The 15,542-nt window shown below is 35.2% G+C and overlaps 2 protein-coding genes across 2 annotated transcripts; one reads left to right on the forward strand and one right to left on the reverse strand.

Annotated features, from left to right (window-relative positions):
- The first annotated feature begins 6,732 nt into the window (after nt 1-6,732).
- Nucleotides 6,733-9,068, forward strand: CPI1 (cyclopropyl isomerase). The gene is made up of 8 exons (XM_079040038.1): nt 6,733-6,838; nt 6,945-7,096; nt 7,566-7,649; nt 7,810-7,851; nt 7,934-8,044; nt 8,262-8,453; nt 8,526-8,623; nt 8,738-9,068. Exons 1-8 carry the CDS (start codon nt 6,793-6,795, stop codon nt 8,925-8,927), a joined length of 915 nt encoding a protein of 304 aa, XP_078896164.1. The 5' UTR covers nt 6,733-6,792; the 3' UTR covers nt 8,928-9,068.
- Nucleotides 9,069-10,729: 1,661 nt separating this feature from the next.
- Nucleotides 10,730-14,662, reverse strand: LOC145102596 (oligomeric golgi complex subunit-like protein). Its single transcript, XM_079040039.1, has 11 exons — nt 14,046-14,662; nt 13,633-13,839; nt 13,188-13,524; nt 12,949-13,110; nt 12,761-12,860; nt 12,307-12,534; nt 12,123-12,219; nt 11,653-11,853; nt 11,457-11,561; nt 11,131-11,391; nt 10,730-11,027 (listed from the first exon to the last, which is right to left on the reverse strand). The coding sequence occupies exons 1-11, from the start codon at nt 14,532-14,534 to the stop codon at nt 10,914-10,916; spliced, it is 2,301 nt and encodes a 766-aa protein (XP_078896165.1). The 5' UTR covers nt 14,535-14,662; the 3' UTR covers nt 10,730-10,913.
- Between the last annotated feature and the right edge of the window lie 880 nt (nt 14,663-15,542).

The following is a 15,542-nucleotide window of genomic DNA, read 5'->3' on the forward strand; positions in this document are numbered from 1 at the left end:
GTATGTGGTTTCGGACTGTTAGGCGAGCAGCTTTTGTGTTCAACAAATTGAGGTGAGTCTTCTCACTACACTCATGGGTCGAAGGCACCAAGGTCAGTCTATTAATTGATATGATATGATTAGTAATGGAGTATATAATTGTTTGCTATTTAATCTATATATGGACTTATGTGAAGACCATGGGAGGAGTCCATGGTACTAAACAAGACCATAGGAGGAGCCCATGGCTCGGGGATACAAGACCATGGGGGTAGCCCATGGCATTCCAAAGGAAGACCATGGAGGGAGTCCATGGAAAACTTATATGTATGTGTGCATGGCATTATGTGATTATATGATTCGTGTGTTTTGGGAAACTCACTAAGCGTGTGCTTACAGTTTTGTTGAATGTTTCAGGTACCTCTGGTTCTTAGGGCAAGGGCTCGACTTGATGGTGCAGCGTGCATTCTCCAGTATTTCAACATTTAGTTTTGATACTCTGATCTTTTAAAACATTATGGTCATGTAATGGGATTTTTGGAAACAATTGTGGTTGGTATTTATAATTATAAAAGGTAAAATTTTTTATAATATTTGGGTTGTTACATTGAGTCTGGAATCACACGGGTGCTCGTCTAATTTGCTCAAACCAAGGCTCTAATACCAACTTGTGACATCCCCAAAATTCAAGGCAAAATTTTCATTTTTATTTATTTAAAATATATGTCTTACGAAAAACATTACATTAATACCAACTTGATGCTTCAATGCAGATACAGTAATGCATGAGCCTTTTCTACGGTCAGATGAGCAACCTGTAAAGCAGTTATTCAACAACTGTGAGTCGAGGCTTAGTGAATTCCCTCAAAATATTACATACCACAACATATATACAATGCATAAACATAATGGCCGTCAGCATAAAGCTGGTTCACCCCATTTTTCCTACAGCATATAGTTGGTCTGTATCTTGGCCTTTAGCATAAAGCTAGTCCGCCCGAGTCTATTGGTCTTCAGCACGAAGCTGGACCGCCCTCAACTCCCACATAATATATTAACACATATTCTAACAACAATATTCAACATTACAGACAACTATTCAGCCTAATTGTTTAAGTGTATACTACAAGAAACTATATCCTAAGATACAATGGATACATATTGGAGTATACAATATAATGAGATGAACTCACCTGGATAGTTACTCAAGGGATAAACAGTTAACCGGGCACTTCGACTAACGAGCAGTACTCCAACGAGGATCTACCTATATTACTATAGTTTATCAGTTTATATGGGAAACTGTAATGTTTGCTAGACCTATCACTAATCCCAATGAATACTGATAGCTTAATCAAATAAGGACCAACCAGGTCGGACAGTTGGGAGGCAGGACCATTTCGGCGTATAGCCTTTCTGAAATCCAACAACCAAGTCAACGTGACCATTCTAGACACCTCTCTCGTAAATAGATCAGTCGGTATTGTGATAGGGATTACTGATAAATCTTATTTACACATTTATAATAACAAATATGAATAGAAATATAAGTTACATTTAAGAGCCTAGTAAGCGTAGCTTAACTTACAAAGAGTTTCTAGCGAAAACTAGAATTTGCGCTGGCAGAACGTTGATACCAGGGGATTTTATTAGCTAAGCCAAGATGCCCAGAGCCTCGCTAATGCTAAAATAGTTGGAAATCTCAAAGGAAATACTCAGAAATCGAATTTATAAGTTGAGAGAGAGATTAGGAGAAATGTATGGGAGAAATGAGGGCTGAAAGGCCTTTTATAGGAGGATTATTGGGGTGTACGACGTGCAAATGGGGTGCACGTTGTGCATTTTAAGGCGATGTCTCCCCGATTTTTTTTTGTGTCACGTGTCAGCCTCCCTGTGGTCCATGTTTTCACCTTCTACAAGCGCGTCACACATCTGGCATCGCGTGTAAAACGCAAATTTTGTAAATTCTGTGACTTCTCCATACAAGCTCTGTTTCCGAAGTTCTTTGTATCTATAGAAAGCTATCAACGAGATCTACAACTTTCCTTTAGGCTCCTTCGGTTAATTCTAACTTTATTTTTCATCCTTGTCTTTATATGATTAAATGATTTTGTTAAAATCATAACTGTCTCGTATGGACTCCATTTTTTGCATTCTTTTTACTCAAAATTCCTATCTTAAATAGTACTACGATTTTCCTTCTGGTGACTGTAACGTCCGCATTTCCAGGCTAGGCATTATCATTGATGTAATAGTCTAGGTTAACCCTTGTAACTCTTTTTGGAGTATTAATGATGAAATATTTGAGTATTATGTGAATTATGTGTTTATTTTCTTAATTATTATAATTTGATGAATTAAGAATAAAATAAGCGTCAAATTCGAAGAGTGGGATAAGCCCGATATCGTTGCATAAAGATGTAGTGGTCGAAACAAGGATTCCGAAGATATAAAGAATGCCGAAATCCGAGTTATAATGAAGAAGTTATGACCTGTCAAAGTTTCGCGACAGAACCGGCAACGCTGAATGACGTAAAAAGTGAAATTTACGTTAGAGCGATATTTAGCCTTAGTGATCTAAATGAAAGTCGTAGAGTTTGTTAAACCGAGAGCGTGCATAAAAAGAACTCCCAAATCTGACTTCGTATGAAAAAGTTATGATTTTTCTAAGTTTCGACTTAGCAGTATGCAGCCCGAATACTCGATTTGAGACCAAGCGGTTTTTAGCCGAAACAATCTAAACGAGAATCGAATATCTCATTAATTGTAGTGAAACGATGAAAAGATAGGCGAAAACGGACGTCGGATAAAGAAATTATGAATTTATAACGGAGTTTTCCTGTCCCGGCCTACTAAAAATAAATAATAAAAATAAATTCAAAATTAGCCGACGGAGTCTAAACGAAAGTTGTAGAGCGTATTCTCACCTACTCGGGGATATAAAGAACGTCGAAAACGAAGTTCGTATGAGGAAGATATGAATTTTTAAAGTTTATTAAATATTTTTGGTATTTAATTTAAATAAAAAATACCGATATTATCCAAAAGGGGGGGGGGGGAGTCAGCGGTCTTATCCCCATTACGCCCAGCGTAATGTGATTTACGCCCAGCGTAATTTGGGTTTCCAGCCCCCTATAAAAGGATGTCGAGGGCAGCCGAGTTCTTTGCTCATTTCTTCCCTTTCTCTCACGTTTTTGCATCGTTTTTCGTGCAAGAATTATCCCGAAGCCCCGGTATCATTCCCGAGCCCCGAAGCAAGTCCCGAAGCCCCGAAGATCCCGATAAGTGCAATTCCCGAGCCGAAGCTCTTCCCGCTAGGAGTCCGGTTTTTGTGAAGATCTTCCAGATCTACCGAAGAATACTACTTCTACAAGCCGTAGTGCTGTCCGATCGTCTTATGATCAAGTGAGTGTGTAGTTACTTTCTTCTAACGCATAATTATGAAGTATTTTATACAAAATACGTGTTATGTGTATATTTTGTTGTTATATGTGTGAATGTATATTCACTTTCTTTTATCTCATATATATGATTTATTCTCTATGAAATACGTGTTATGTGTATGTGTCTCATATGTTGTTTGGAATATATATTGAATGAGAATGCTATATAGGTTTAAACTATGTATAAAAATATATATTTTTATCTACTAATATGTTGGGTGGAACATGGGTAGATAGTTGATGTGTGATAAACAGATGAGATGCCTCGTTGTTGTTGTTGATTCAGTCATCTAGCGAAGTTTAGATGACGACCACAAACTTTTCTAGACAGTCCTGTGGAACGCTAGCAGGTTCGCCACCTGTAGGTATTAATGAACTTGGGTGTTCATTCAATGTACTCCATCCCCCTCATGGTTGCCTTATTTGACTTATATTGCTGAGGAACCCCCGAAGCATGTGTTGTCGCCCCGATGAAATATTCTTAGACTAGGTCCCTTGTGTTAGTTGTTTTAGGGACATAAAGTGAGAATAACGGGAATGGGTAATTGGGTTATTGTTGGTTAATGAAAATAAAGTTAATTACTTATTGTGGGTTGAAAACCCTATATGCTCACCAGGCTACCAAGCCTGACCCACTCAGTTTTATTTGTATTACAGGAAGTGGCGCAAGGGCATAAGATGGATGAATCATCAAGTTGTTTTGTTTACAAGTTTGTATATGTATATATTTGTTGAACGACTTGTAATGTTATCGTTTATGCTTTATGGTCTGTATCGGAACATGACATCCTGAGTTTTGATTATATAATGAAAATACATTTCTTGATGAAATGCTTTGGTAAATATTATCTTATCATACTTTGTTTTTTGGAACAAATTCTGCAACTCTTTCAAATCAAAAGGATTTACTCTGAAATTATTTTAAAAGCATAAATGAAAATCGGTCTTTTCTGGCCGAGATTTTGGGGATGTCACAGTGACTTTAGCTAAAAGTCAACAATTATCTTCGTAGCTTTTTACGTCACACATTCTTTGTGCGCAACTGATTTTTATATCTTATAAAAATCATATCTAATTCATATGGAGTCCAATTTCTACGAAATTTATATTTTCGGGTTCGAGATGACCTGTACTTTCTAAATATATAATAATATATTTGTTTTGGCACACTTATTTTTACGTTTTACGGATGATTCGACTGATTTTTTCTATTTTTCCTTAATACGAAACTCGTATCATGTAGTGCGCACGACTATAGATTATCTTATTCAATGATTCTAATTTTAATAATTACAATTTACAGTTATGATAAAAATGGGGTGTTACAAATTAGGGTTAACCGATCTTGAAGGAGAAAGAGAAAAAGGAGGAAATAGAGATATCACATGGAGAGATTTGAAGGATATGATCTTATAATAGTAAGTATATTTCCTTGATACAATGAACATGTAATGGGCATGTAACTATGTAATGAGCCGACTATAACTAAACTCACTTACTAAATTACTAATAGATCATTCATACAAATAGTATGACAAAGTTTTTTCCGACATTGGGTATTGTGAACGCATACAAATTAAAAATAAGAATTGAAAGGTGGTTGGTTAGTGGCAAGGATGATGTGCAAAGATGGAATGATAGAATACATATGAATAACAATATCAAAGTAATCGAAGTCATTGATAGAATAACGAATCAAATTGTAATTTTATAAAACTAAAAGAAGGTTATAAATTTATATTATAGTAGAAATACCAACAAAAGTGTCGTAGATCACATGACATTGATAAAATAACGAATCAAATTGTAATTTTATAAAACTAAAAGAAGATTATAAATTTGTAATTTAATAGAAAATACAAACAAAAGTGTGTAGATTTCCTTGTATTGGATAATTTGTCATTTTATTGAGAACAATAATTTTATATTATTATATAATAAAACAAGATCTAAACAAACGTCGTTACAACTTTAGTCCCTAAACTATACTTCATGATACATATTAAGTCGATAAAGATTTCTTTTACACCTTTTGTTCAAAATAATCGATTTAATCTCACTATGGGTGCTAAACATAACAACTATGTCGTAATACATGTACACAAGGCATAGACTTTTAAAGTCACTTTTGTCGATCTACATTAATTTTTTCAACTTCGGTCCATCTCGACTACATTATTTTTTTGTTAAATTTTATATGAAGGTTTAAAACATGCAATGTAGGAGTGAGCAAACCCCAACCAAAAAACCAAGAAACCGACTAAAACGACAAAACCGAAACCAAAGCAAAACCGACGGTTAGGGTTTGAATTTTTTAAAAACCAAAAAACCGGGTTCGGTTTCGGTTTTTACCCATAAACCGACCCATCCAACCCGAGAAACCGACCCATACTTAAAAACCGATAAACCGTCCCAAGAAACCGATCCATCCAACCCGTGAAATCGACCAATACTTGATTGTATTTTGGTTGTAATAGACTACTTCGGGATTTGGTTGTAACTTGTAATAGACTATTTGTTGTAAGACTTATGTTTTTGAAGTATTTAATTTAAATTTGGTGTTTTTTGAAGTATTTAACCTGTTGCTTCATTTATGAAAAATGGGTTAAACCCCAAAATCCATGGGTTTATACCCAGAACTCGTGAATGTATGGGTTGAACCCAAGAAACTGAAAAACAGCCTAAACCGACCTCAGAACCCGAGAAATCGAACCGACTAGAAACCGATCCTATTGGATTCTGAAAACCAGAAACCGACCATTTATGGGTTAGGTTGGGTTTGGGTCCAAAATCAACCCAAACCGACCCATGCACAGTCCTAATGCAATGTCAATCATCAATTTGGATCGAAATTATATTCATATTATCAAATAAAAATTTGTATATAATTATAAAGCACATCATAAATCAAAAGCACGAATCCTAAACTAAATCTAAACAAATGTGTAACAAACTAATTTTTTTTTCTTCTTTACAATAAACCAATGATATCTTATGAGAAATTAGAAAATAACAAATTTTTTTAACCTGTTTATAGCATTTTTTATATAAAGATAACTGTATTTATAAAAAAGTTAATTTATTATTTATTAATGACATTAACATAAAATATCGATATTAAGATGGATAGAAAATGAAAATGATATACGAGAACATTACCTCTTTAGTCTTTACCCTTTAAATGTGATTATTTTAACGAACATATGCCAACACTTGTAGCCTTTTCGGACCCCAAATAAGACATAATAGGCAATTTTGAATACAAAATGGAAAAAGAAATCTTTATGGACTAAACATGTAAGGTTGTACATACTTCAGGGACATAATTTGAAGTTTACTCCACTATCAAGCTCCGACTGATACCACACCAATGGAGAATCAAACGTACCTTTTCGATCCGACTGCAAATATGGGCGGTAAGTTCAATTCAATCTCCCACAGTTGTCTTCAGGTGTCAATTTACAAAACTATAATGATTTATCCCAAATTTTCTTCATTGTTTGGATGAATTTGGCGATGTAGGGAGTGAAAAAGTAGTAGCAGGAGAATTTAGTTCGAGTTTATGGCTAGCACCAAATCCAAGCAAGAGATGGGGGGAACTGTTCTTCCTTCTTTACACACCCTTTTGGCTCACGCTTTGTCTCGGTATTGTCGTTCCTTACAAGCTCTACGAGGTAACCCTTTTTAACTTCATGATTTTCGTATTTTCGTACTTGTGTTCATCAATCGAATCCGCTGTTATGAAGCTGGATCAGTAGAATATCTGAATTATTGTTTCAGATTTCGAATTGGTCTGTGATAGATTCATGGATTATAACATTATGCAAAATGTGAAGAACTTGAAAATTGGAAACACGTATTCGCGGAAATGATTATAATCCGAAATTAAACTAGTTCGTTAGATTTGAATGATGGGGGGACATGGAAGTAGACTTCTACAGTTCATAACTCAAATTTAAAGCTACCTTTTGGTATATCTTATGATTATGGAAAATTGATGTCACTTTCCCACCAACGTTTTTAGATTCGAATGATTCTTATAGAACTTTGTTGTGGTCATCAAATGTTGTTGAAAAGGTCAAAACCACTATTGATTTTGACCTAATAAATATCTCATTCTACTTTGTATGATTCCATTAACAGGATTTCAAGGAGTTGGAGTATTTGCTTCTAGGGCTCATTTCTGTGCTTCCTGCTTTTCTTATACCAATATTTGTGGTTGGAAAGGTGAGAGTGCTTTTTTTACTTCAACTTCATCACCAATAAATTATTTATGCATTGTAATTTCATATCACCAAAAGGGTATATCGTATATGAATATCTCAACAATGGAATTTCTAACATATTTATTATTTACAGTCATTTTACTTCATGTTTTTTTTTCCAGGCAGATCATAGTCTCAACTGGAAAGATAGGTATTGGGTGAAGGCAAGTTATTGTTTTTAAATATTATTATACATAATTTACAAAAAATTTCCTACTTAACATATAATTTATAATATTGATTCAGGCAAGTTTATGGATAATTATCTTTAGCTATGTTGGGAATTACTTTTGGACCCATTATTTTTTCACAGTCCTCGGTGCCTCCTACACCTTTCCATCATGGAAGATGAACAATGTAAGCCATTATGCACAAATTTCAGGAAATAGCAACATACTTCACTCTTTTTTTCCATTATTAGCAATGTACTTTATCTTTTACCCATAATAGCAACATACTTATAGTACATTGCTATTATCTGTTAAAAATATGTAAGTACGTTGCTATTTACCTTTTCTGCTTGCTATATGATTATAAAGAAAAAGAAAAATGATTATTAAATATTTTTTTACAGGTACCCCACACGACCTTTCTCTTAACAAATGTTTGCTTTTTGTTTTATCACGTGACATCAAATTTAACACTCCGGAGACTACAACATGCTATTGCTCACTTGCCAATGAAAACACAGTGGATTATTAAATCTGCATGGATTCTAGCTCTTTCTTACTTTATTGCATACCTAGAGACTGTGGCTATTTCAAATGTAAGTAAAAAATTATATCAATTTATTATATATTTCCGTTATATTTATTGAAATAATGATCTTTTTGTGCAGTTCCCTTACTATACATTTGTGGACCGAACATTAATGTACAAAGTTGGTTCATTGTTTTATGCGATCTACTTTCTTGTAAGCTTTCCAATGTTTCTAAGGTAAGAAGTTGATATTTGAATGCGAGCAACGCAGTGGTGAATCTCAGTGGATTATGGTAGCAAGGCCACTCTGTCACTTACAATGTTTGATTGTGGTATTTTTGATGTTTATAGGATTGATGAGAAAGTGGGAGACCCATGGGACCTACCACGGGTGGCTGTTGATGCTTTAGGGGCAGCTATGCTTGTTACAATAATACTTGACTTGTGGCGACTTTTTTTGGGGCCGATTGTTCCTATTTTGGACACCAAACAATGTGCTCAGCCTGGCTTGCCTTGGTTCCCTGGACACACTGAACTCTAATTTGATGATTTTTTTTTTTGGTAATTTAGATGCTTTGTAATGCGGTTGGGAACAATGTTAACTGTTGTTTAGAAGTTGTCATTGTTAGAAATTTGGCGATGAAAACCGGGGTTCGGTAATCAAATATGGATATTTCGTGGATTGTGTTTGGTTACTTTCCGTTTTGATATTTCTCCCTTATATTGGGATAATCCGTGAGGAACATTTAAAGTTCTAGGCACAAAAACAAGGAGTTTGTGTTTGGAGAGCTGATATGGATTTTTAGATTTCGTCAAAGAGTTCTAAATAGGTGAATGAGTGTATATACTTGTGTATCTGAAAATTGGATAAGGTTGATGAAAATTGTGGAATCTATAGTTGAAAAATGGTTTTCAACTACCACAAATAGTGTTGGGTTGCCATGACAAGGCTGCTGATCTCTAATCCTTGGACCCTAGGGGCACACCCCCTTAACCGCTACCTTTCGTCGTGTTTTAAATAAAACTCGTCTTGTACACAAGTGCGTACTTTGCACTTTCTAACTTGTTTTAGATCGTAGTTTAAATCCTTATTTGTCACTCCGCACTGTGTCAATGTCAATTACAAAAAATGGTTAGTTACACTAAATATACTAGGCATTCATGAGAAATTTAGGTTTTGGGGTCTAAATTGACGAAATGTTTGTCTTCTTTCTTTGTTTCTTTTGGAACCGGTTTGTTACTAGAATTGTCAAATTCTACGTTTTGAACATCATAAAACTGGAAAGTCTCAGGATGAGAAGATTGGAATTGGGTTTTCGGAACCTTTTGAGAAAACTACATAAATAGTTTATTACCTGGATTTTCTTCTGAAAAGTAAATGTGTTATAAGATTGTTGGATTGGTTAATAATGTTGTGAATAGTTTTGGTTTTGTTGGTAGTTTGGGTTTTGAAATCCTAGAGTAGAAGATGAAATATCTTGATTTGAACTGGCTTGTCTGGATTTGCATCTTCGGTTAGTGGATTTGCATCTTCGGTTAGAACTGGCTTGTTTAGTTTTGGCTTGAGAATCCATTGAAGGTAATCGAAGGAATTAAGTGAAGTAGAAAGTTTCTCAGAGAAAATTATATAGAATTGAGTGAAGTGTGGAATGGAATATCTTCATAAATGTATACAAAATGGCAGGTGGAAAATTATTTTGACAAAGATTTTCGAAACGCCACATGCGCATTGAACACAAAGTCACGGGTCTACCAACCCGCTGCAGTCAAACAAACTCTTGAGCCTGTTGGAACCGCCGTTCACAAAATCAAAGCCCGACAGTACCTCCCTAACCCGCCATTAACTCACTGCACGACTTCTATCTCCCTAATGAAAGTTAAAGATTACAAAATTTGAAAGTGACTAGATCCTAACCAAAGGAATTAGCAACAACAGAGACCACATTTGCAATTCTCTCTCTATATTTATTTTTTTAGATTTTGAATCAAGTAAAGCATTTCTTTTAAAATATATATTGCAAAGTTGATAATAAAATCCATGGGAAAAACATATTAGAAAGTTGCTAATAACCTATCAAATCTTTTCATTCTTGCCAAACAACTTCCTGAAAGCATCTTTCATCCATCAACTGTAGATCCGGAAGGAAAAAAAAAAAAAACATCCACCCACTGATAATATGATCTCATATCTTTCATAATCGCTATAAACTTATGTGAACGTCAATAATGACATTAATGATCATGGATCGTTTCTTATTAAGTTCCTCTTCTGGTTCAATGCATTTATTTTGTTAGATATTTTCTCTATATCGTCTCAAGCCCACTTAAGGTATACCAGAAATATACATATAAAATTGTCATTGATATAAATCACAACACTAGTTACAAAATCGTCTTGGATACATTATTAGTAAAAATGATCAACAAAAAAACTATATATATTGTTAAAAAAAATATAACAAGAAAAGCTAAAAACAGCGAGAGAAATGCCTCAAAAACCTTGTCTTGTGTCAAAAACTCTAAAAAACTAAAACCTTATTTCACCTTGTCTATCTTGAGGAGCAACCAACTGCCACAAAGAGCCATATGCCGGAATTTTGGCTGCTTCCACTCCAAGTCCCGCAAGGTTACGCCCATATTCCTGTACATTAACACCAAATTTTCATTTTAGGTCCTTATTTGAGGTTTAGGTAACATTTTTAGTCCCTGTTGATATTTTTGGTTTGGGATGAACATGAAAATACCTGAATGTCAAGAAACAACTGCATGCAAATTCGATCGGTTTCAGAAACATTATGATCAGAGACATCTGAGGTGGCGCCAGCTCGTCTCTGGGCACCTTTACGTATTCTCTGAAGTGAAGTCTCTGTTTTTCTTGCTGTGTTGACAATATCAGCAGCCAGGTCATTATAACGCCCAGTAATCTTCACTGCAGCACCTTCTATCAGTTTACCTCTTCTATCCTCTCTTAAATATGTCATAGCTCTTTCACCCTCCACAAAAACCTGTCCACTTTCTTATTAATCACTACCTTTCTCATTTCTTTCAAATAAGTATTTGATATCCATACCTTCAAGGGTCGCAACACCCCTGACACATAATGGGAATGTCTCACGGGAGGTGGTTTTTTGGTCATTCTGTAAGCAGCAACTATCCCGTGTAGTTGTTTCAGTTCCTGTGATTATGTATCAAAGAATGTTTTTTTTTATTAGCAATGGATGATGTTGCAAAAAAAAAAGTTTGTTTTTAAAAAAAAAAATATGTACCTCGTTTGACTTTTCAACTAATGTTTCAATGATTGAATCGATGACAGAAGGGACAAGATCTTTAAGAGATTGTCCCCCTTGTAAGATGCTGTTCTTAACAGTGTCAACAACTTGGGTAGAGCAGGAATTTAGAATCTTTAACACGTGTTCAATGTACTTCCCACAAACCTCTGTGGCTAGATGATCTAAATCATGAATTATCTGCAAAACACAACAAAACAATAAGTCCTTAACTGAATAAAGCTTAATTTTATAAAATAATAATTTTCTCTCTATCTGCCAATTTAACTTCATTTACTTTTCTAACTTTACATAACAAACAACACGTTTTGAATGTCTCATTCCATTCCTTCAAGCCAGCCAAACATGATGATGTAATGTAACAAACGATTCCATTCCATCATATCAAACAGAACCTAAAACTTACTTTTTTTTTTAAAAAAAAAAATGAAGAAGAAAGGGAAACATACATAAACAAAATCATCTGGGGCAGCAGTAAGTGCCCATTCAAAGCCTGAGTTACGGGTTCTACGAGCAGAGAGTCCAGCTGACAACCAATTTGCATATCTGCACATCAAATTTTTGCCATGTCAGCAATATTATTATTAATTTTTATAAATTATAAATTGGTTGAAATTTGATTGGAAAAATGACCTAGATATTAGTTGCAGAGTTAAGCGAAGAAATTTATCAGAGATAGAAAGGACAAGAACGTCTTCTCGCCAACAGGAATTGAGGCATTCCAAAAGAGTAAGACTTTGCTTTAAAGTCACGTGCTGAGAACTTCCCTGGCTGGAATCGGAATCGGAATCTGACTTTGGAATTGGAGTTAGACTTGAACCAACAAATGCAGAGTCTAATGAACCTGCGATTTCCTGAAACCTACAAGTAAGATGCACTTGATTAAATTAGGTTGGATTTGGATGGAACTGAATCACAAAAGAATGGAATGGAATGAGTTATTACATTCCATGATCATGTTTGGTTGCCTTGTAGGAAGGGAACGGAATGAAATTTTATATTATATGTAAATCCAATACACTTAACTCTACTCGATAGAATATTTTAATTATATTAATTACTTTCCAATTTAGGGAATTGGAAGTACCTCAATGAGAAATACACTCCAATGTTCCATTGTTTAAGGAAATCTACATATACAGCTTCAGCTCTAAAGTTGGCAACAGCAGATCTTGAAGGACAGTATCCTTAAATAACAATGCAAAGTTAAATCCCAAACAACATAGCAACTCAAATACAAATCCAGATAAATGAAATAAGAATTTATTCTATTACCTTCTAAATCAGCCAGAAAACCAAGACTTGACTTGTAATTTTTCAAGAACTCTGTAGGTCTTCCAGGAGAAAAAGCCCCTGGCTTTCCCTGTTGAATTGCCCAAAGAACCTCCTTAAGAATTGAATTCGCAAGAAAGCTAAATACATGCAAACCCGAATTTTCTGCAATAATAAGGGACAATTATATAGTAAAGGTCTTTATATTGTTAATGGTATAGGAATAAAGAATGAGCATATACCTGTAGAAGAAATCTCCAACAAAAATGTACAATCTTGAGCAATGAGATTCTTGATTTGTTTGTAGTCTTCTTCAAGCTCATCACCAGTGGACCCACCAACCATTCCAGATGAAGTGTAGGGAATCACTTTCTGAACTAATGGTGCAACCACTGTTGATCTGAATATCTCTTCTGCATTATGGGTATTGTCCACAGAAGCATAAGCACGTAAGCAATTGTAAACTGCATTTTCATCTTTGTGTATCAATCCATCTACAAAACAGTGTCCCAAACTTGTGTCCAGCAATAAGCTGGCATTTTGTATCCTCTTTTCCATGTTCTCAATAAAAGGCAGGTTCTGTACTGCCGTTAAGACAGAAAGAATGTGTGTAAGTTACTAAGACAGAATTGATCAGGAAAGAGGTGTAAATTTTTGTGTATATTAACAGGGATGTAGTGGAAAGACCTTGGCATGAGCAAAGTAGAACTTTAGCCTGTTCATTTCACTAGCAATTCTTTCCAAAAGCATGCTTTGAGTTTCCCTGAGATTGATTCCAATTTCAGCATGCTGTAGAGAGACACCGTTGCTTAAATGACCCTTTTCTGCAGTGTGTAGATCTCCATTTGATGCATCAGCAGGTACATTATGTAGCTCCTTTATTAGTTTCTCGACCTGCAATCGCAACAACAAAACTTCGTAAATCCCTAAATTAAGATGCAGCTTCTAAAAGTGTAGCTTGGGGATCCAGCTGTTTTACTCGATGTAAACCATGGGAGAGCAGTTAAACACTATTACTCCAAGATCAACTAAATCCGCATGAAATAGAGTAATGATTCGAAATTCGTGAAGTTGATTAAGCTCCAAGAGGTTCACATTACCTTGGAGACGACATGAGAAGTATCAATCAAAAGTTCCAAGATCTCTCTAGCAGCAGATGCCTCCGCTCTTTGTCTAAGCCCGCCCTGTAACGATACAAGCGACCCTTCAACCGCCCCTCGGAACCCCAATATTTTCTCACGGATCTCAATGAGTGGTGCCCGCATACGCAAAACAGCAGCATCGACATCTACAAGTTTGGTGCTGAGATTCACAAAGTCAGCATAATCTCGGTTAATTAGCTCTACTAGTTCATGTTTAAGGGATGAAAGATGAGACTGCAGCTCCGATCTTAGGGTTTCAAAGGGGACAAAGGTTCGTAGATCGGAGATGTAGGATTCCGAGTCGAAATCAGGGCTGAGGAATGAGGATTGTTTAAACCATAAGGGATGGGAGTCGATTGGATCACCGAAGAGGTCAGCGGTGGCGGTACGCGGCTGAGTAGATAGTTGATGTGACGATACCGGTGGCTGTTCTTGCTGGATCCCCATCGGAGAAGGAGAGATTTAGCTGTCTGTACCCTTTGTGCAGATTGTGAAGTAAAACCGCAAAGGGGAGAAGAAACAGATCCAATGGGTGAGCCTTACTCCTCCCTTACAAAACATGTAACAAAATAACAATATGATTTTCATCTATATATTAATGGTCGTTCTGAAGCAAAAGGTTTGTGAAGTATTGCTTAGGAAACGACTAAAACAATAATAGTTTTTTTTTCATTTTGTATATATTTAGGACATGTATCTAACCGAATCTAGTCAGACATTTTTTTGTTGGTTCGGTGAAGGTGTTTGATAAACAAAAATTAGGCGTATAACTTGGTCAGCAATATCTGATTGATATGTGTATGACTCGGTCGGTTGACGGTGTTTGATAAACAAAAATAAGTCATTTTAACATGTTATTTTATACACATTCAATTCTTACGACCGACTGCTATATATATAGTTCTCAGTTTTGTATACACTTAGTAATCTTTAGGTATTCTTTTGAGGGAAGTGATTTGTACAAAATAACTTTTTCCATGCACAACAATTTGTGTTTTATAGAGTTGTACAATTCAACTTTTTAAAACATAATTTGTTGTGTGCGGTGAAAAAATATTGTGTACGAATCAACTCTATTTTCTTTGTAATCATGTTTATTTATGTTTTGCTTACGTGACATCCTACGTGGAACAATCATTAATGAGATGTTTTCATAAGTGGTTCATCCATCTCCTATATCGGTAACCTAATTCACGAATCGGTCAAATAATGTTGGTGTCCTTGTTTTCTCATAAAAGAATATGTTTTCGGCTTCAGTTTCATCTATCATCATATCATACAACGCGATTCTTTATGACTGCTTTCTTTGAACTCAATTTTGTACTTTCAAGATAAAATAACACCCTAAAAATAGTTTAAAGTTTTTCCTAATTTCTTGGTATGTTGATTTTGACTATTTTTCAGCAAATGGGTTTTTGTATTTTTCAAATTGACCTCGGCCTTTTAAAAATGATT

This window comes from Lactuca serriola, chromosome 4, assembly GCF_051521515.1.
Source record: "Lactuca serriola cultivar US96UC23 chromosome 4, Lser_US96UC23_V15, whole genome shotgun sequence".
Classification (NCBI taxonomy): domain Eukaryota; kingdom Viridiplantae; phylum Streptophyta; class Magnoliopsida; order Asterales; family Asteraceae; genus Lactuca; species Lactuca serriola.